Raw genomic sequence first — 22,822 nt, forward strand, 5'->3', positions numbered from 1 at the left:
CAGTGTTCCTATCCAACAAACTACAGCATTTAAAGAATTCAACACATTGTGATTTATTTAGATCTTGTAAAAGAACACAATTTCATCTAAATTACAATACTGATTATTGAAATATTTAAACAAGTTGACGGCATGTTATGAAACATCTATGAGATTACAGTACTGGTATAGAATTTATAAGGTCATAGAACACACCAATGTTCCAGTAATAATGCACGTGCATCAATATCAGGAGTGTTAAGCAGCACAGACTGCAAATTGTTCATTTCTCACTTGCGAAATGTGCAGTACTTCTAATGCATTCTGTGTGAATACTCTAAGTCCCTGTGGCCTGACAAATAAAAAATGCAGGCTATGGTCTCAAAACACACTTGGAAGGCCAAGATTGTACCTAATGAGACAAGTCAAGGGCTGCACCATCTGAGATCTCTGGAAATTCTGAATCAAGAGTAAAAGGACATGTAAATGTAGACAGTTTGAAAGGTCATGAAATGGTGTAGGACTGATTTCCAGAGACTGCTGTACCTACGTAAGAATGTGCTGAAATGCATTACGGCGAGGATTGACGTTTCTTAATTTTTTTTTTCCAAGAAAGGGAATCTTTGGGAAAGTGATACAGAGTGGAGCACAACTGCTGGGATGGAGTGTTATTCCTCGCTGCCCTCAGGTCTCTTCGTCCAGCCGCTGATAGCCGCTGCTCAGTGAGAAACGGAGAACCTGAAGCCAACCGATACTGAATCGGAAGGAGAGGGAAGACTCCTACCACTCACAGCACCGGACACACTGCGTGTCGGTATTTAAGTAAAGAACGAAACAAAACGTGCACGCAGACCTAGGTCTCTTCTTAAATTCTACACTGGCGAAACAAAACCGTCTTCCTGTGTCCCATCCCAGCATCACAGCGCCGCGGACAAGGCCGGAGAGCCACCCTTGTTCTCCTCCAGGAACTTGCTGCAGGCACAGAAGGTGCTGTAGAAAGTGGAGGAGAGCCCAGCGATGTCGGTGGAGATGTATGGCAGCACTCCTGGTGTTGCTTGGTTGTAGTAAGTTATCTGCGCAAAACAATAGACGAGAAAAATGGCTTGAGGAGGGTCAGTGTTCAGCCTGCTCCTTTTCAATCGGGAGCAATCCGTTAGCCGTACTGGGGATGTTCCTCTCCGGTCCTGATCTCCCATCACTGCAGGCTGACTCGTTTCAGGTTTCAGTGGGCGGCACGTGGTCCCCCAGATATTAGTGTAACCAGGGAGCAGGGGTACTCTGTAGAACGTTCACAAGGTGACGCAAATCGAAAAACTCCTTTACCTTGGTAGTGGTGTTGGATTCTTCCCAAATCGTGAATCCCGCGCATAAGACCTCGCCCCTTTTGAACTTGTCAGTGGGAGGGTGACTGGGCAGCGTGACGGAGCGCAGCGCTATCACGTACGGATCCCTGGGGGGAGAGACAGGGTCATTCCCCGGCCCAGCATTTAACGAGCAGCAGACCAGCAAGACAAAATCGAATGCAAACAGGGGATGAGTCACTAATCTGTTGTCCCGATGCATTGAAGCCTCCTGCTCTCCCCTTGCTCTCCAGACTTGTAGACACTTCTCCCCCATCTGTCTTTAAAGCCTACCACGTTATGCAGTTGCCACTTCTGATCTGCGCAATGACCCTGGTCCTCATTCAGTTAAGGTCACTCCAAAACCTAAACCCCAGATCCACTGAAGCTGAGGGGGACGGATACTTTTTTCACACACAAGACACTATAAGCTTTCCCAATGTCCTGGGCACAGAACAGTATTAAATATTATCATTCTGATGCTAAAAGGTTCTGGATCCACAGTGCTTTGAAGCCCTACCACGCTACTTGCATCGAAAACAAGAACAATACCAACCCCTTGTCACATGGCCTCCTTCTTGACGCCAACAGCACAAAATCCTGGAACTTGCTGTCTTTGCCCACAGAGGGAGTGAGCACATAGTAGATCATGTCATCTTCATCCACCTCCTGGATCAGTTCGCACTTTCTGTACAGAAGGATAAAAGTGTGATACACCACATGCAGATGAAAAGGGAACGCTTTTCCGTCCACTGCCCACAGCCACTTCTCCTTAAGGAGGGCGATAGTGAGACAGAGCCTGAATCAGCAGACACGGGGATTACAGTCCGGAGGGGACACCAGGCCATCACAGAGCACGAGTGCACATGGACACGAAAGCACAAAAATAATCATGTGCAGAGGCAACAGCACATAGCAAGTCTTTGGGAAGTGCAAGGGCAGCAGTAAAGAACAGCCATGCCAACATGGTGAAGAACATACAAACTCCACACAGAGGGTATCACAGTGCGGAAACAAACCCGGGGCCCGACAGCTCTGAAGCAGCAGTGCTGGGCGCCACGCTGCTGTGCTTCCCACGCAATACTTTTATGAGAATTTAAAAAAAGAAATCCATTCTAAAACCAAATGAGAAATCCTTGGCCGAATCAAAGCAGTAATTTAATGTCGTTATGTGCTTTGGGGCGGCTGTGAATGGCAGCTGTTTAGAAAGAGGAACAAGCACAGCCGAGATGAATTGCAAACAAGCTCAAGTAGGGTAGAGGAAAAAGGAATAAATAACGGAAAGCAAACTTTAGATTTGGTGCTCTCTCTACGCACTTGTAGTGTTTGTCCCACTCCTGCCTGCGGCCCAGGTCGGACAGCAGGATGAAGACCCGCTCTGCTGGCATTCCCACATTTGTCTCCACCTTGAACGACAGGAACTGGTTCTCTTCCAGCGTGTAAAGGCTCACCTAGGCCAAGAAAACACAAGGCCCATGTCTTAGCGTACTCTTTTAAAGCCAGGAGCCCAGCACAGCTTTCTGGACCTCACCTTCCGTCTCTCCGAGTTCAGGACCCAGCTGTTCTTGGATGCGAGCACCTTGAGTGCCGAGACATTGTTATAGCTGAGGTAAACCTAAAAGCAGAAGAGGGAGACGGAAAAAGGTGACTGCTCCTTGTAAAAAAGAGAAAAAAAAAAGAAAATGCAACCAAACGGTTTTCAGGCTTAATTCTCTTTATGTTAAAATAGCATGTAAGACGACCTAATAAATTACGGCCATAGCCACTGACTTGATCCAGGGTCTGCAGATTACTGCTTCTTGATTTTTTGCGGATATCCGAAACTAAAACATGGTAGAACACTAAGAGAGGTACACTCGATGTTTGCTATTCAGTTGTAGTATAAAGGTTTTTTTTTTTTTTTTAAAGTTGGATATGGTGAGTAACAAGCTGAGTAGCTTAGTGTTGGGTAAACAGTCAGTTTTTTAAAAATGGCGTCATGCTTGCTGCCTGACCGGAGTGAATTTTTCCCAGGGCTCGCTAGGCCTCTCCCCTCTGTCTCTGTATTACCTGGTTGATAGGGTCCCAGGGCACAGACAGTGGCACCTCCGTTTGCTTGCAGGAGATGATGTATTTCCTATAGGCGACAGAAAGACGAATTTCTGTTTCCCGCGAAATGGCAGTGTTTGCAGTCCACACTGAATAAGCCCAGAGGAAAGGTACTGCCTACACTTGTTGGCGTAATGAACGGTGGAAAAATGAGGCTTTTAGGCAGGAGTCAGTAAGTGGACTTTATCTATAGGTAAAAATGTTTTAAAACGCTTCTTTCGCCATGCTGGCAGAAGCAAACGACACACAGCAGCTGTCTCAGTCCTTCCGAAGACTCCTGTAAACACAGCTGCCAGTTTTGTAGTGGCTCGCTCCTCGTGAATAAATCATGAGCACATTAGACCTCCTCATTGTGCCAGGGAACAGAAAAAGACTGTGACTGCGGTCTCCATAGTTTTACACGCACATCTTTCTCCAACTGCTGTGCACAGGCTAGCAGACTGCAACGGCCTTTTCTACAATTGCAGTCTGCACACAGTCGTCTCGTACACAAAGACACCACGGGAGGGACGTTTGTGAGGGTTCGGTGCAGAGAACTGTTACGAACAGCCAAACTCACAAATAAAAGTCCAGCCCTATTCCACTGCATAATGCACTACAGTATAGAAGTATGTATGGATGAAAGACAGTAGCCCTCCCTTATATAATAATTAAAGTGATAGTGCACTGTCTTTACATTAATTTAAACAACACTGATCAGCTCACACAACTTATAGTAATCAGTTCAAATAAAGAAAGTGAATCCCTCCCGTGTCCAGTGGATTTCTGTGCTTTCTCTGCAAAGTCATGTCCAGCTGGGTGGTGGGTACCTGGGGAGGGGCAGGGCAGGGAGAGGCTCAAGATTCGTCTCAAGATCCTAGGTTGTTGCACGCCTAAATATTAAAGTTGCGCTCGACAACCTTCAGCTTGGTTTCAACAACCTCGTCAGTCAGACTGAACCGTAAGTGAATCTGCGAATATTAAGTTCATAGAAGTCAAGACCCTACAGTCTGAAGCCCAGGAACTGTATCTCAGAACTAGGCTGTACAAGTTAGCAGGGAGTACCCTCATTTTCATGGGTATTGTTTGGGCAAATTTCAACAAAGGTGAAACTGTAAAATTAACTGGAATATCCATCCTTGCATAACAGGTCCCACAACTGACTCATTATATTGTCGTGGGGAAGGTAGTATTTAAGGGATTACATAAAGGAAAACATGTTGTGTCTACTTTTTAGCTCACCATAGTATTCAGAAGTGTTGCTAGTGCACACAAGACACAATACGTCTTGCTGGGATCTTATTTCCTTTGTGGTCTGGAATGTACACAACAGAACCTGGACACGTACTATTGGTCCATAATTGCAGAATTACATCAGGTCCTTCGCTGACGTTCCCGTGTTTGGCTAGGAGATTTTCATGTTGCTTACAACAACCATACAGGACTGATGCTGTGCAATGGGCAATGCCTTTTTAACACATTTTCAAGGGGAAGAAATGACCACAACAGAACATGAGATGAAAATGTCTGAATTGTTGCACATTTGTAGCATGGTGTTTTTGGGTTGCGGCTGCGTTTTTTGAGCGATTTGAACTTTTTTTACAGAAAAACCATGTTATAGCAGGGAGTACATAAAATGCAAGTAGACCACCTTTATAGTGCAGTTGCTGGTAGTTCACCTTGTTTAATCCAAACTATAACACATTAGTACGATTAGTGCGGTTCAATAAGAAAATATTTCCTGTAAATACTGTATGATATACTTTAAGAGGAAGAGGAGTGTAGTGAACATGTGTGGAAACAAAAATAACAGTGACAAGTTAACAAAAGAAATAAAATCACGAACACCTGGAGAAAAATGCAAGTTTATTCAGTTTATCACCAGATCAGAATGCCCACGTCTCATTTCCACGGTGTCCTACTGCAGGACTGCTGCTGCTTTTAGCAGTCTGCTGAACTACATGCTATTGGCCGTGAGCACTGAAAAATGCTGGAAGCCAGATTATTGGTTGTCAAATAACTCATGTTTCAACACAGGGCAGGATCTGATGATTCCGGGAGAAAGAAGTAAGAGGCACTACTTCCAACTGCTCAGGACTGGACGGGAGTTTTTAGCCAGTATGTCAGAATTAGAGCAGATTTCTACATCAGAAGCAGACAGCAATGCAGCACTGAGTGCCTACCCAAGATTACTAGATTATCTTGTATTACTGATAGCACTGATACTTGGAAAACAGCTAAAAACAGCTCCCAGTTTCCATGTGCTTACTGGTGGCCCTGAGTAATTCTACACTCTTTGGGACAATTGCAGGAAATCTTTCCTCTTGACTGCCGGCTTCTAATGCATGCATTTACAACCAGAGGCACTTTCCAACGATAATGGATTACCAATAAATCAACAATGTCTCTAACTTTTACTGATCTCCAGGGAAAGCGGTACTCCTTGTTTTGCATCAATACCATTTAGGCACAGCGCAGCCTACTACAAACAAAGCAGAGCAGTCAAAGAAAGGCTGAACACCACCTGAAGTCCTGTCAGAGCCCGGTCATGTGTTGACATCTCATGGATCACTTTCTAACCATTTCTAACTTAAAGCTGGTTAAGCTTGGCTACTTGCATTCATAAGCTTAAAGCAGTTTTTTAAAAAAGGGCAACCCCTCAAGTGACGAAAATCAGAGAACCATCCTGATTTAGCGCTGGACTAAAAGGCAGGACTGGCTAAAAGATGGAAACAAAGCACGACTGCAATGCGTTTGCGCAGCTGAACTTGCAGCTACTCTGTTTGCAATCCCAGCAGAGACACCGCTCTTCAATGGCCTTCTTACCTGTCAAGTCTGATCTTCTTTCTGGCAATGGCTTCCTGGTATCTCCTCTTCCCATCCTGCCAATGGAAACCCCCATGAATTCAAGGGAAGTGTCCCTCGTCTTTACTGTAACCCCTCAAAGGCACCAGGCACTAGTACCCACACGAGGTCTTGCAAGAATGTAAAAAAACCCGGGTCGAGCATGACAGCCTCACACATGCAGCACTGTGACATCAGAGATCGGAAGGCTGCAGCAATGTTTAGTGAAAGAAAAAGACAGCAAGCAGCTCTTGCAGAGCAATGTGAATGTGAATGATCAGGAAAGAGTAGAAGAGAGGAAGAATTCTTGTTGGAACAAGGTCAGGGGTGTTATTCTGTGGCTTCATAACACTGACCTTTTCATATTTCTCTCATATAAACAAAAATACATTTGAAAGGTTAACTACAAACCTTAAACATTTAATTTTTATTTCTGTATTAATCTAACTCTAATTGTCTTAGCTGCCAGCCACACTTCAGTCTATAAGTATAAATGGTCAGCTTGTAGAGGCTGTTCCTAGTTTGAAAACACAAAGAATGTTTTTTTTTTAAAAAAAACCACGCAGAGATTATCGCTCTTGAGAAGGTTAAGGAGCTTAAAGTTACCAAACAGAGCTGGCCTACACAAGTCATTTCCTCTTGGGGAGATGGGGATCGTGGTGGCAGAGGCAGAGCAAAGCTCTTAAGGATTATAAACATGGGCAGCAAAATGATTTCAGAAACGGAACCAGCTGAACCACATCTATACTGGGAGTGTTTACAGCAGAGCAGTGTTAATATCAAATGTTGCTTCACATCCACTACACTCCAAATCTGAAAAACTACCTTCTGGAAGAAGTGTAACCAAAGGTTACAAAAAACAAGTTCATCCAGAGTGCTGTTTTACTCTTTTATGACGTATGGGCCCCTTCACAGCACTGCATTGACAGCATGTATAAGCAAGCAGCTCACACCTGAATCTTGTTTTTTGTAGTGTATTGTACAAAACAATACAGTACAAAATATTGTTATTTACATTATTATAACTATCAATAATATATACTGTATAATATTATGGCAGTTATTTATATTGTTTTAACTGGATACATCTGTAAAATCCACTGGATGTGTTAAGTGCCCTGTGTATCCACTGTGTTTCCAGTGCGTGTGGACAATAATGGAGACTCTGATTCTGATTCGGGAGCAGGTAAATTCGGGGCTGGGGACACACACGGTGTGGCAGAAGGATGCCCGGGGGGCTCTCACCACAGGCTCCGGTCGGATGTGAGGGAGTGTGCAGGGCTTGTCGTCTTCTCCCAGCACCTCGAAGGTCATGAACGCGCTGTTGATGTGCCGCGGCGGCTCTCCGCCCTGATAGGCCTCTGCACACACGCCAACCTCCACACTGCGGCACAGAGAGGAGACACGCGTGGCTACAGGAGGGAAGAGCAGGACAGAGCCTGCAGCCCCCAGCTCCTCAGACACTGGCGTACCACAGCCCAGGCCTTGGGGTGAAGATCCGGCTTGATTACTCCACTGTGTACACAAAGCCCTAACCTCAGCACTGCCAGAACACTGCCATTTATTGTTCACATTTCCTGAGTCATCAAGCGGCTACAGGCATGCAGCTTGTTTTTCGCTTACTTTCCGAGACAGGGATAAAAGTGCATATTCATCCAGGATCAACCCGCTGTATAGCTTCGCTGGAGCCTTTGGGCAAAGGGGGCTGAACAACACCCCATCCATAGTAGGTTAAGCTTAGTAGGCTAAGATACGGTGTATACTGTGTCTAATATGGATACAAAATTAATATTATTTGGCTGGCACCTTCATCTATGATTACATTAAAAAAAACAAAATAATAAAATAGCACATACAAAAATGTAAACACATATGTAAAACAACGGCATACAAAATTAATCACATTAAATCTAAATGCCATAATGAATAAAGGCAGTGCCTAAAATTCGTAAACACTGAAACTGGGAGTCAGAAGCACAGCGACATTTTGTGCTCACGACTACCAGTCCTTTGAGTTGGGGATTATTCAATGAGCGCCCACAGTATCTGCAATAAGGACAAAGTCACTTACAAAGCAATCCAACATGCAAAAGACTTTGGTACAAACTTACCAAGCCCTTTCATCTAAAAAACAATGGCCTCATATACTTTTATTGTGCTTTCTTAATCATCTGTCCTTGAGCAACATCTTATCTCTGATTTATCTTAATCAGTTTTTACTGCCGTTGTGCTACAGCCTCACTGACAGCTTAATATTTCATCGGGACAATTATGCATGAAGCTGACACAGAGCAATGCCCTTCCGAAGCCACTGTGTTATTACCGCACAGAAAACAAATACTTGCAGCCACGCTTAAATCGGAGTACAAGCACCAGCGCACTGTAGTCAATAAGAAAATCTGTTTTTCAAAGGTTTGCCCAAAATAGAAGATTACCAGTAATTCTGTTCACAAAGACTAACAGTTAGAGACTCAAAGATTCTTTTGTCTTAACGTCAGTCTCACACTAATGGATCCAATATTTTTTACAATGAGCTGCTGACAGCATCACAGCAATTCTTTCACTTATCTATAAACATGGCGTGTGCTGCCTTTATCTAGACCCAAGTGTAATGGTGGCTGACAAGCATTTCTTTTTGCCTTCTTCCCCTCGATGTCCTCCCAACAGCCAACTAAAAAGAGCTGAAAGCAACCAAAGGCAGCTTTCCTGGATATCTAAGCTCTATCCCTCAACTATGGATGAATCAAGATAAGATAAGAGCTCTTTTTGGCCCTATACAATTTCTTGCACTAGGAATTTGTCTTTTTTCACATACCCCAGCTTGCTCTCCCTGAGACACACAGACAGAGAAACAGAGAGAAGCTTGGGGTCAGAGCGCAGGTTCAGCCATTGTACAGCGCCCCTGGAGCAGTTGGGGTTAAGGGCTTTGCTCAGGGGCCCAACAGAGTAGGATTCCTCTGCTGCCCATGGGATTTGAACTGGCAACCTTCATGCCACAGGCACAGATCCAGAGACTTAAGGCTGGACAGGACTGGAAAGGAACAGTTGGTAATGGAAATATATTGTCCTTTTATTGTATAATAATATTATTGTATAATAAAAGGACAATATATTTCCTTTACACAACTGTTCCTTTCAATCAAAATCAAGCTGTCCTTTTCAAACCTGTAGATCCTGCATTCCAAGGATGACATTGAAACTGAATATACATGTGTATCTGCCAAAAGGTACCTTTATATAATCAAGGTAACTCTTTCACAACCTGAGTCAAAAATCTTAATTTTAGCGCTCTTTACAGCACATCATCTCACTGTACCGTACAATTCACTGCATGCTGAAATACTTCGGATACAGAATTTCTTTCCCCATCAGCATGATTTTCTAGAAACCCCTGCAACATCGTTTTCAGAGGAAGAACAGCATGAGGCTTTTAAAAAGCCAACAAATTAAAAAACACTCCTCAACCAGCTGGGATACATTCACAAACACTAGGCTTGGACCAGCCCCAGTACACCGTTTGTTCAGTAAGTGTTTAATAAACTTCATTTAAACACCGCAACAGTGTCTGGTCTCCACCGCCCACGCAACAGAACACCTTCAGACCCAGATGAGGTGTTACATGTTCATGGGTTGTTGTTTTGGTTAACATCCAAGCTGCAGCCTGAAGCCTTCCAGCAGACCTACCTTTTCTTGAAAGCGTTGTTGACGATGGCCTTCAGAACCACGCGGTCTCCCACATGAGAGGGAGCCCTGAAGTGGAACATGTCAATGCCTCTCAAAGTGGGGTGAGCGTTGCACAAACGGCTGCAAAAGAGAGACATTTTATTGCGGAATATGAACCACTTTTCCGTTTAAGGACTGTAAGCTGGGCTAGGCTGAGGCCTCTGCTGACATTGGCCTATAAGGGCTCCCAGCGTTGTAACAGTGATGCAGGACAAGATAGAAAGGGGCAACCCTCACCCACAGAAAGCAAGGGTGCCCCCTAGTGGAACACAGAATGATAGCTTCTTTGTGAAACCCTGAAGATGCCAGGATAAAACAAAAAGACACAATGGTTGCCCTTACACAGCTGAATTTTGTCTAAAACTGTTGAATAAAACCCATCGTTAACAGGCTCTTCTCTATAACAGCACAGAATGTTAGGAATCGGAATAAGCAAACGCGTTTGAGTGTGAGGCTCAAAGTGCGCAGCACTGTGGGTGTCAAGGGCAAATGCAAAGCCCCCGTTTTCTCAGGTGGCGCTCAAGAGGAAACACCTCCCCAAATGGAGTTACAGTTCCCCAAAATGTGCAAGTCACGGGCTTACACTGCAGCTCCTGTCTATCATACAGAACAGGCGACTCCGATTCCCGCCGAGACAACAACACAACGGTACAGCAGCTCGAGAGCAGGACCTCCCGCCTTTTCAGCCCAGACTCCGCGACCAGCTTCAGAGCGTGCAGGGACAAAACACCCCCATGTGTTCATTCGCACAAAGAGGCTCCCGCTGTCCTGACGATTTATGGGCACACACGCCGCCCCATATAAAGAACGGGGCCGCTTTTGCAACGTAATAAAAAAACCCTGTAACGAGCAAAAAGATTACCCTCGGTGCTTAAACGTGTTATTTAGGCATTAGCTGTGCCACGCAGAGCCGGGGGCCCAGTACCTTGCTGCAATGGTGGCCACATTCTCCATCCAGGCCATGATCTGTCCTCCAAAGGTGTTGATCTGGTGGTTGGCATGGGGAGGCAGTACCAGCTCTACGCTCTCCACCCGGGTCTTCTCCGCTGGCACGGCGTCCTGGTGCTCCTCGCACTCCTCAGCTGCCGAAAGGCGAACACAGAGCCTGGCATCAGAGCCACGTGTGGGCCGACACACAGAGGAGCTGGCAGTGCCGGTCAGAGACGGCTCCCGGCGAGAAGACTGCATACACGGGGGTTCGACGTGTTTTCGGTACAAAATCCGTTAAACGGGATTTTAACACCCTCTGCAGTTGTTTCGTAATCTAGCAGAAGGAGGTCAGTAAACGCAATTATAAAAAACGAGTCACGTCTACGAGGTACTAATTTCAATACTCTCTGGGTTTCTGTGCAGCTGCAGTTCCTCTGTTACTTCATACGACTTTTTCTACATTGCACTAGTGTTTTGCAACAAGTGCATCACAGTGTGTAAATGAGAAAATTAAGTTACTTGACAGTTTAAATCAGAGGTGAAAGCATTCAGGACTGAAAGGATGAACTTGGACGTGAATTATTCTTGAAGTCTCAAGGACTGTGTCTACTGTGAAGTGGCAAGCGCGCCACTCCACAGGATATGTTTTTCCACTCACGCCAGCTGCTTGCTGGTGACCAGGCCTGATCGGCAACCTAACAGCTCACAGCTCCAACTCTGCCTGCGGACAGCGACGTCCTCCCCAGTGCTCCCACCGGCTCCCTGCAGCCCCTCAAAGTCTGACAGATGTGGGGGCGCCTGACCTATCTGAAAGGTGCCGTTGCTGAGCAGGTCTTTCATGATCTCGGCGTGGATGAGTCTCATCCTCCGGCGCTCGGCAGCGATGCTGTACTCCATCTGCTCCTCCTGTGTCCTGGGGATGATCTGCTTCAGCTGCACCTGCGCAGACACCAGGACAGGGGGAATGAGGACAGGAGTGCCTAATGACTGTCAGCCGGAAACACCATTAAGCCTGGTGGCTACTTCCAGAAATGGGTCCTTCAGGAAGGTTCTACTTTTTTCCTATAACTGTGTTTGTAAGAACCGCCAAGATTTTTAGCTTTTAGAGATGAGTTTCACAGATGCGATAGAGCAGCTTTAAGGATTTCATACAGAGCCCAGGAGAGGGGGAGAAAAAGTGATTTTCAAGCAAGCATAGGCAGAAGGACAAGGAGCTAAATTACACAGAGCTAATGGTAGACCTCAGCTATATAAACACGCTTAACAGTCTAAAGGGTGTAAATGGGTTATACGACATCAGGAGTTCGAGAAAGTGGTTAATTCTACCTGATCTCACCTTCCCTGAATCTGTGCGCCTTGCCACAAAAGTAGCAAAGGCATTGCACACCTTCCACTGCTGCCCAACGAACAGGTCCTCACAGCTCACCACTATACCCACCTGAAAGGCAAGGGACGTGCATTTCACAGGTCGGAACGCAGAACGCAGGTGGTTAAATACCAGGTGGTTTAATTCTAAAAGCCCATTCTTAATTGTTTAATTTAACCACAAATGAAGAGATAAAAAAAAGTCATTGAACGTTTCGATATACAGCTCTGCCTTAATGCCTTGGATTCCAATATCACTGGGCACGTTCAAAAATGTCCGCAGATCCTTGACCAGGATTGCCTAGGTGGTGGCACACAACTGCTGGTGCAACAGCAAACCCTGCCGGGTCAACAGGTGCTGCAGGCACAGGGTGTCATCACCGCGGGGACACACCTCTCCTGCAGTCAGCTCTGAGACCTCACTCGGCGTCAGCGCTGGGCGTGCGGCGTGTCAAAGGGCGCAGGACTCGGTGTGCATGGGGGGCCGGAGGAGCCTGTCCGCACGTCCTTATTGTCCACGAGTTCTGCCCCGAAAACACGACACCCAGCTACCAATTCCAAATTGAGCAGGTATTGCAGAAAAAATCATTGACAAATCTGAATTATTTTAGTTCCTTGTGGAGCTCCAGGATCATTTGTATAACCAAAACCTGGAAAAGGCTCAGCCAGATGGCTTCCTCTCATCGAGAGCCTGTCTCAGGTTCTTAAGAAAGCGATGACCGGGCAATAATCTGAACAGGTGCTTGCAGGAACTTCAGCAGTTATTACTAACCTCCATGCTGGAGTTGAAGGCTCTGTTGACCTTAGCCTTGATGTTTACTACTTGTCCAACCCTAAAAGAAGAGAACAATTTTACTTCCCATGTGTGTAACAGAAAACTGCAGGAGAAGATAAAGGTTGCCTTGGGGGATATGAACTCCAGCTTCTTCCTTTAACTCATTTTGCCACATAAGTCTGTGCGTAACCATCAAATCTAGAATAAACACTCCGCGATCTGTTATGATGCCCAGAATCAGCATGAGGAGTAACATATAGTTTTATCTTACAAATTAAGAATAAATAAATAAAAGCATAACTTATACACATAATTGATTACTATAATTCACAACCATTGTATTTTGGGTTCCTTCTACAGAGAAGCGTTTCCTAATCTCTGCTTCAGATAAAGGTTAGCTGAAACTCTTAGTGGGAACCCTCTAGGAAAATCCCCCCTCCTCCATTAAACCCATTTCCTTTAGCATGGCCCCAAGCAGCACTGGCGCAAACCTGCTATCACACACACGCTCAGGTAAGACATCTATCGGAGCAGAACATCTAGAGACTTCAAGCACTAAGCCGTGCTGTGCGCTGCATACAAAGCAAAGACTATTCCTGCAGGGTGAGCTCCAGAGCCACTTGCAGCAAGGCTTCTGAATTTTAATCAGTGCTTATTTTATGAAGTGCTCCTCCTTGGTGAGCACCACCTCCAGCGTGATTGTGCGCATGCAGAAGAGCCACAGGTCCCAGCCAGCAGGTTTCCTATCCCAGGAGCCCCATCGGCAGTGAGGTACTTGGAGAGAGTGAGTTTTAGTTATCGCTTTACAGCAAAAAGCCACATGTCCCACAGGTTTGCGTGTATGGATGCAAACATGGATACCCCTCTTCGAATGCACCAAAATACAATTTTCTCATTCTTATTTACTTCTTAAACTACACCCCATACACATCAATACCCTTAAACTGCAAAGGCACCCAGTGTGGTCTTACAAACATTTTACGAAACAATGTACCAAGGCAATTTCCATTTGTGTCTGACATTTCTTGATATTTTCAGACAAAAAAGATGATCAATTATCTGGTTAAATGTCTGTCTGGCTGTCTTTTGTATATACGTACAGCAGGTAAAATTGCATTTAAATGTATGGATTATTCTTTTCCTCTATTTTAAGATCAGAAAGACTGCATCTTCTGCAAATGCTTACAAAACAATCATGCAAAACATCTGAATGTTTTAAATACTCATGTTTTAAGATGTTCTTGACAGTCAGAAACCACTCGTTCTTAATTAAGATGGGGGAAAAAAAAGTCTTTACCAAAAACTCAAACATTGTTCAATAAAAAACAGAATCATAAATCAGCATCATACTGCATCATACTGCAGCTAAATATCCGCTTTTCTCTCTGGCACAGACAACAAACGGGCTGAAGAGAAGACTTCCCAGCTAGTGGGAGCAATAATGAAGACGCGCGTCTTCTCTGCATCCTGAAGGCTAATCACACAGATGTTTCTAACCTCATTGTCAGGTAGAGAAAGATCAGGGAGATGAGTGGGCTCAAAGTTTGCTTTGGTGTCCTTTTTTTTTTCTTCAGCAGCATTTTAATTGAATTCTGCTTGCTGTAATTAAAACCCCCATGAGTGGCAACAGTTGCGATAATTAATTAGGCCTGCTCGTAGTTTACACTACTCAAGAGAGCTAATTAGAGCTGGCTGTAAAATAGTCAGTGACTCTTCAAATTTTATTTGCTTAACAAATGACAGTTTTAGCAACACAGCTGGGGGTTCTAATAGCTTAACAGCACTGGGCACCTGTCTGAGTTGTGCTGAACATTGATCAAAAGTCATGCTGTACGATAATTAAGGGTCTTCCTTCAAGTGCTGCCTGGTCTCCATCAAGATCCCTGGGGGGTTCTGATGCAGTGGGGCTGCTGCTGATTGGCCTGGGAATCAAGAGGCTCATTCCTATCCTGGCAGGTTATTATCCAAAGGTGGCTGGGATTAATGGCACCCAGTCCATATGGCTTGCAACTTGCAAGCAATGCAAACACAATACAATGCAAAAAAAAAAAGCATCCACTCAAAAACACATAGATAGCATTTCAGCCTCGCGAAATACATCTACCCAGTAAAACCTCAGTAGAAACCTCAGTAGGCATTTTTATTCAAAGTCTGAAATCTGACTACAGGGACCCACCCCCAGGTCTGAACGAGAAAATTGTGACAGATTGCAAAAATTTCCACCAGAATAAAAAAAAAAAAAAATTCCAATCCCAATGCTACCCACAACTAACTCAAGGAACAAATCTACTGTATGCGTTCCCAGTTTTCATATGCTGTCAGTTCACGTGCATGATTAATTTGGAGTTAACGGTATTAATTTAGTATTACAACACCGCAGACATGACAAATTATACCTTTATACTTGCTCTTTTAGTAAGGCAAGCTCAGTTCTTGGTGCGATTGTCTTTATAAACCTTTTCAAAGTCCCTGAAAAGGAGAGTGTTTTGACCTACAGAGCAAAAAGCACCTTGTCGCATATTCTGTCCCTGCTCCTTCAGATCTGCCCTGTGTCTGAGGCAAAGGAATCAGGGAATGTCCCCACTCAGCACTACAGTGCAGTCTTGGGAGACCCCCGGAGCTACAAGCAATTACACACATGCTTTGCGCTGTCTCCTGTGAATTCCCATTCTGCTTCTAGAGACTAAACACAGAAGTGCAAGCTTACAGATAACTTGTATAGAACATCTGAGGCTACTAACCTGCAGACACACACCCTGCAAAAATGAGCAAGTTAATTTATTATTCTACTTTACATTCCAGTGTCTGAGGACATGAAATCGAGCCATTTATTTTTCGGGACTTTGCATTTATGGAAGACGGTTAGAAAATTACCCGATAGTGTGTTCAAAATTGATATCATCTACAGAGGCTGTTATGCAGGGACATCCGGCGTGTCTTTCAGCTGAAATCAGACAAGAAATTGAAGACGGTTAAGATCCCTGTATAGATAACATATAGGACACACATTTCCAATACAGAATGGAAAGAACAGATATAGAACGTGGTTAAGTTAGTTTACTTATTCTGCAGATCCAGCCATCAATTTTTCAACCACTTTATTCAATACAGGGTCACAGGGGAGCTGGAGCCTGTCCTGCCAAGCAATGGGTACAAGATGGGGTACACCCAGACAGGACGCTGGTACATCAGAGGGCACACACTCACACAGGGCCGGTTTTCCCAGAAGCCAATTAACCTCCCAGCATGTCTTTAGATTGTGGGAGAAAACTAGAAAACTCAGAGTAAACCCATATGAACTCGGAGAGAACATACAAACTCCACACAGACAGCCACCCAGGTCTGGAATCGAGCTCGGGGGTCCCTGCGCTGTGAGGCAACAATGCTCACCACTGTGCAACCATGCCACCCCAAAGAGGAAACACATGACATTTATAGGTAGGGGAGCTGCGTCAGCATGCGTAGGCTGCAAAGGAACAAGTAACAGATTTATTCCCCGCTGAAAAGAGAAGAAAGAAAACACTTCGGCTGCGGAGCCCTCTTCGGGTGTGATTTTACATTTTTAAACAACTTTAAACTTTAAAACGGTGATTACCACTATTCAAAGTTCTTCATTCCTAGCAAGTTCCCTCACCCCACTATTCAACTAAAAGATCAAGTTAAAAGAAAAGGATGAAATGCAACTAACGAGACTCTGTATACAATACAATAACTGCGGATTGAGGCGTGAGGTGGCAGGCGTTTTTTCCTTTTTAAGTTTTAAGGGGCGCAAATGAGTAACGCGTGTCGGACAGGCTCTCTGTAGAGGAACCGCTTGCTGGCGCGCCACTAAGCCAGACTGGACTAGCAGGATATTTTTCAGTGCTGCCTTCAAAAAAAAAAAAACAGTGTGGGCACCCTCAGTCAGGAAGCTCTCAGCAACAGAAGTCGCTGCGGACTGTCAAGAGGGCGGAGAGAGGGGAGTCTCACCGGAGAGGCAGGCGGTGGAGTCCATCCACTTGAGCAGCTGCCCCACGCTCAGCTCGCCGCAGTGGTTCGCGTGGCACGGCAGCACTATCTGGCTCATCTTGACCTCGGTGGGGTTTCTGTAGACCTCCCCACTCTCCAGGATAAACAAGGGCTCCTCCGGGAGCGGGGACTCTGGGCCGCTTGACATCGCTGCTTCAGAACTGCAGAGGCAGCCCTGGTGCAAAAACACAAGTAAAGCAAAAAAGCAATTAGTCTCACAAAAAGTGAGTTATTATTACTGCCAGGAAGACAACTTTCATCTTAGCTTTCTGAGTGTGGGAGCTGTTCTTTTTCCCCTTAAAACCCTACTGTTTGTACTGTTAAATGGCAGGGTGTTAAAATGAATTTGCCTGAAAATTCAATCCCAACGCACTGCTGGTGAAACAGTAAAACAGTACGGTGTATGTGCACTACAGCATTTGCAAAGTAAAATACCCAGACCCACATAAAATATTTTCAAGTTATTGAAAGGTGAAACCTTTAGGAATTCGCTTTCAAGAAACTCGCAGGTCCTCCTTCTTTGCCCAGCCTGAGTAACGTCCGATACCACATTTAGAAAATAGCACACTTAAAGAATAAAAAATGCAAAGAAACAGAATAATCAGAATATGCTGTACACACAATGTACGCAGGGATTTAGAAAATGGGGTCTTAAATGGTTACAGTAGTGGTTTTACTACACACATTTTAGGACAGTGTGTACTTTGCATTCTTATGATCATCTGCAGTTTCAGCCGTTTTCAATTTAGTTTTTATCTAAGTTCACAAAAGGAATTTGTGGATTTCTGGATTTTTAATGCTAAGTAGCTACAATCCATGCTATAACCATACTGTTTATATATAAGCCCTCAGCTTTCTTTCAATTCACTGTACCTTCCTCACTGTACCTTAACCCTCTATGCTAATAATTACAAAACATAACACTCAATGCTGCTCTTGGGCCCGTTATTTAAAAAAAGCCACATGATCGGTGCTTTGTCAAGCTCCGACATGGCCACAGCTCAGAAAACAGCTAATTCTGAAGAGCAGTAATGATGCATCTTGGATCTGTGGCAGAGAAACCACAGAAAAGGCCAATGTTTGACCAGCGTCACAGACTAGGCTTTAATAGGTCTCTGAGGGAGATCGGACAACTGATGGCTCCCAGTACGATCCCGAGAAGCTCAGTGGGATCCTCTCCATTCAGTGCAGCATGAACAGCACAATCAAGAGAACATCATAATAACTCCTTACACTTATACAGCACTGTTCTGCACACTCCACTCAAAGCGCTTTACAGGTAATGGGGACTCCCCTCTACTGCCACCAATGTGCAGCCCCACCTGGATGATGCACCAGTACTCTCACTGCATACCAGCTCTCAGTGGGGGGATGAAGCCAGTTCAGAGATGGGGATTATTTGGAGGCCATGACTGGTAAGGTCTTTTATTTTTTACCTGTGCTACTTTGTTGACAAGTGTGGGATAAATGTCCCACCTCACCTTTTCTTCCATTCCTCAAAAAGAAGCCTCTCTGGAATCTGACCATGGACAGAAAGGAGTTGTTGCAGCTGTTTTAAAAAAGACCCGGAAAACTCGACTTGGAAAACACGAGGCACCTCCAGGGCTGCCCAGCCCTGTCCCAGACCACCCACGAAGGCTGAAGCACTGCCTCCACCTCGCATTCAGGAAATCACCTTACTCAACTGACAGCAGCGTTTTCTTTCATCAGACTTCTGATTCCTTGGCAAATTTCAGAAAAAAAAACTACAAGCCCCATATGATGTAATCTGAGCAATGCCTGAAGCATGAAAAACATCTTCTATTTCCTCCACAATGTTCTCAAATAATAACCGTGCAGTACTGATTTATTAGCACTTTTATCATATTTTGTACTACACACAATATTGATTTGGGAGAAGGGCTTGGACAAGCAGCTTCATGTTAGAATGAGAAAGTCATAACTGCCTTCGAAGTTGTTAACTTTCAGAAGAAGAAGAAAAACTGGTCAGACTTTGAAAAGCGCAGTAGTCAATGGGCTGTGCTTTGTCTGTGTCTCGGCAGCGCCCTATTGATAAAACACTGGCAAACATACAGAGACTGAAAACAGCCAGTTAATTCAGCACAGCTCGTACAAAGCCTTCCCACACTACAACTGGAGATGAAAACATTTCACTCTGGTCTCTAACAACTTTTGTTTTCCTCACACCTCTTTCAAGGCCCCTCGCACACATTATGAAAAAAGCAGGCTTATGCACGCACACAAACTACAAAATCCATTATTTGGAAGACCCACGAACTACAAAACCCAGATGATTAACTTGTCTTTGACAGCAAGAGACGAACACGAGAATTCCAGAGGAAGTGGTTTTGAAGCCTTGCAAGTCATTCCCCAAAACTGTCATCGCTAGCCTTCTCTTCTTCTGTGAACATCTACTGCCTGTGTAAGCATTTTCACACTGGGAAACACTAGTGGGTTTTAACAAATGTGCCCGCACAGACTTAACACAGGTCTTTAAAATGGAGTATAAATACTAAAAAATAAACAACCAAGCATTTAATAGTCTTGTACCGAGCTGGCATCCAGAAAAACGCCATTTCCTTCCTACGCTGCAGACTGCTGCTAGTTGGAGGTAATAACTATTACAAGTTCCAGTCCTCTCTGGCTCTTAAACGAGTTTTGAATGATTACTTAACGGCAGCATAAACTGGGATCTTATAAAAGTCAGCATAAACTGGGATCTTCAAAAACGGAACAGTGACAAGTTAGCTATTCAAACCACATGCCTGCACCAGGATAACTCATTTATATTTACATAGATAAGCAGATAAGGACAATATTATTATTGTTGTATTGTGTTAGTACACAAGAGAGCCACCTACTACCCCAACCAGAAAAGCAGAGACAATACAACCACAGCGCACCACTTTCTAAAACACTGCCCCAGGATTCAAAGCTTTATATACTGACCGTCCGCAGACCTGAGTGTCACTTTACTGCGTCCCGCTGCGGTGCTTTAAGGATGCAAGCACTACGAAACAAGCGAGATCAGGGAGATGCTTCTGGATCAGGGCCATATTGCCTTGACTATCTCTGCCCCCGGGGCAGGAACTCTCCGGCAGCTCTCACTACTGCCCCGCATCACAGCTGCGTCACTTCACGTCCCATATTCGAGTTTTGCAACCGGGTACGAGAAACGTGTGCTAGTCATCTGACCTTCAACACAGACTTCTTTAAAAGCAAATGAGTAAAACCTCCATCGAGTCACTGCATCCGCGCTGAGAGATAGCATACTTCAGGAACTGAAGGTCATACTTTAAAAAAAAAAAAGAAACACAATTCTTAATAGCCTTTACCACCGGAAAAGCAAGAACGCACTGTGTGCTCTTTGGGCAACGTCTGCACTCTATATATAGACTCTCACCTTACAAAAATACTGGAGTCCCAGACAAGTATTGCTGCTGGAATGTGCTCTTGCCCTCTGTTGCTCGGCTCTTCAGGAAGAACGGTGTCAGAGCGGTGTTACAGTATGCCAATTGACAGTTGTACAGTCTAACGATACTGGCCAGTGCCCATCTCTTACGCAGTACGCCTGTCTGTGGTAGCACTGTCCGCAGCCGGCGAACCCCCTGTCACTCGTCAGCTTCCATTGGTTTTTTGAACGACAGTTTGCGCCGAAGCAGCTCTGGACCAAAGACAGAGCGCCGGGGAGGAACAAGAGCTCCTCGACCTGCTCTGGCTGAGAGAACCAGTCTAAAACACCGCCCTTGGCTTCTTTCATGAAATGGCTGGACGAGACCGTCGGATCAATTAAATTACCAACTACCAGCTGGGCCAGCAAGGCTGAACGGCCTCTCTTTTCTCACCCCTCTCACGCTTACTAACCGTGTGTATTCTTAACAATATACAATATACAAGAACATATAATATTCTTAATATAATGTATTATAGCTCCACAAACACAGACCCAGTGTAGGACCAGTCAGATAAAGCCCACTTTATGGACTGTGGTGATTGTTGATTTTACTCACTGCCTTACTGTTTCTGCAGACCCTCAGAAAAGCCATTTACTCCGAAATGATTAATATTCAATGATCATCGGTACCTAATCGTTCTGATAAATCGGAACTTCAAGCTAAACAACGTTGACTGGCTGTGAACTGGTGAATCTGGAAAACAAAATCTCTCAGGACAGGCTACCGTATATCTTCTGTTTTGTGAGAAACTTCAAAAATACATATTTCAATATGAATTAAAGGTGAGTGCTCACTATATTAAAGTACAAGCCTTTCATCGTTTTTTAGGTTCACCAAAGAGTATCTGCACAGCAGTTTCACGGGTTTTTCTGTTTGTAACAATCGCTTTGGTTTGTCGTTGTTTTTCACGGTTTCATCATGATTTATTGTGACTTTACTGTGTTTAATCGACTGTTTTGTAACACAATTGGCTCTACAGCACTGAGAAATGGCTGTGAGCAGGTGTTAGGACACATTCTGCATCTCCCCCATATACAGGGGGATACCACACATCATGGTTTGTCCAAATTTGTCACAACACTGACAGACCAGATGAGCTCAGTGCCTGTGAAAAGTCCTGAAAGTGTCTGAAATAAAAAAAATAGGTTTGGGGTGAGAGAATTTGCACGGCGAGAGAGTTTTCTTTTTGCACTAGAATTTGTAAACATGTTCATGTGGAGACTTGCAATGTAAAACTAACGTAACCTCGCTAATTCCTATACTGTGTGCGAGTTGGGACCGTTCAAATTAAAGATGCTTTCCCTGAATCAAACAAAGCGAAACAAAGTAATACCGTATGTACTATACACTTCCTTCATAAACGCCTTTCAGTACACATTGTAACAGATTCACGTGTTACACAACTGTATTATCTTAAGAAGGCATGAACAAAAACACGTTTGCACATAAATACCACAAGTATATAGTTACAAAACCACATACAGCTGTCGCAATTTGCAAAACAAGTGTAAAAAAAAAGCATTACGCTCCAAACAGAGGAGATTGAGCAACTCTGTATACACCGCTGACAGGTCCTCCGATTTGTCCTTTTAAGTTTGTCACCGGGTAACTTCAAAACTCTACAGTATGTAAATATCGTCTTACTTTAAAGTGGATCCTGAAAGTCAGACCGCATCTGCTTCGGCCGGCCGGCCGGCGGGCTCGCCAGAAAACGAGGTTCGGTGATTTTTTTGGGGGTGTTTTTTTTTTGCTGCAAGACCGTATCGGAATAACTACCGGAAATCCCGACCAACTTCAGACAACCCGGTCACAGCCCGTTTTGACCACACACACCACTCTCCCCGTACTTAGATGGCGCTTGGCGGAGGAAAACGAGGACACACCTCTCAAAAAGTCATTCCCCTTAAACTACACTAAGGCGGCGCGCACTGAGACGCGCTCCCCTCGCCAGCCCTACGCACTATTCACCATTGCGTTTGCGACCTTCGCCTATGGTGGGGCCATGCTCGGCATGGACTGCTCCGGCAGGATTACGCCTCTTTCGTATTCTATAGACTACAGGCTAAAACTCTGGACTTGAGCTGTAGGAAAGGGACTGTCAAAAAAGGGAAAACCCTTACTAATGCAAGACAAGACGCAAACGTGCTAGCAAATGCATTATGACCCATCTGAAGTTAGGCTTGCTAATTTATCACAATTTATGATGATGGTATTAGCGGTAGTGGTGGTGGACTGCCCCCCCAAAAAGGTCTGTTTGGGGCAGGGATTAACAACTGCAATTTACTCTCTTCCAAGGCCCGTTACCCTGCGCGGAAATATGTTTTTAAAAAACGTGT

At 44.7% G+C, this 22,822-nt stretch overlaps 1 protein-coding gene across 4 annotated transcripts; it reads right to left on the reverse strand.

The window, feature by feature from the left end:
• Window positions 1–28: 28 nt before the first annotated feature.
• On the reverse strand, window positions 29–22,431 carry LOC102695078 (acyl-coenzyme A thioesterase 11). Of its 4 annotated transcripts, none has more exons than XM_069194008.1 (16): window positions 22,131–22,431; window positions 16,993–17,206; window positions 15,898–15,967; window positions 13,021–13,081; window positions 12,220–12,321; window positions 11,687–11,822; window positions 10,879–11,035; window positions 9,915–10,034; window positions 7,476–7,614; window positions 6,213–6,268; window positions 3,369–3,435; window positions 2,846–2,934; window positions 2,637–2,765; window positions 1,876–2,007; window positions 1,303–1,429; window positions 29–1,052 (listed from the first exon to the last, which is right to left on the reverse strand). In XM_069194008.1, the coding sequence occupies exons 2-16, from the start codon at window positions 17,177–17,179 to the stop codon at window positions 897–899; spliced, it is 1,728 nt and encodes a 575-aa protein (XP_069050109.1). In that variant the 5' UTR covers window positions 17,180–17,206; window positions 22,131–22,431; the 3' UTR covers window positions 29–896. The 4 variants fall into 4 exon arrangements, with proteins under 4 accessions (XP_069050109.1, XP_069050111.1, XP_069050112.1 ...); XM_069194010.1 differs by lacking the exon at window positions 22,131–22,431 and adding an exon at window positions 20,435–20,598; XM_069194011.1 differs by lacking the exon at window positions 22,131–22,431 and adding an exon at window positions 19,992–20,136.
• Window positions 22,432–22,822: the final 391 nt, after the last annotated feature.

Source organism: Lepisosteus oculatus, chromosome 9 (genome assembly GCF_040954835.1).
Source record: "Lepisosteus oculatus isolate fLepOcu1 chromosome 9, fLepOcu1.hap2, whole genome shotgun sequence".
In the NCBI taxonomy this organism is placed as follows: Eukaryota; Metazoa; Chordata; class Actinopteri; order Semionotiformes; family Lepisosteidae; genus Lepisosteus; species Lepisosteus oculatus.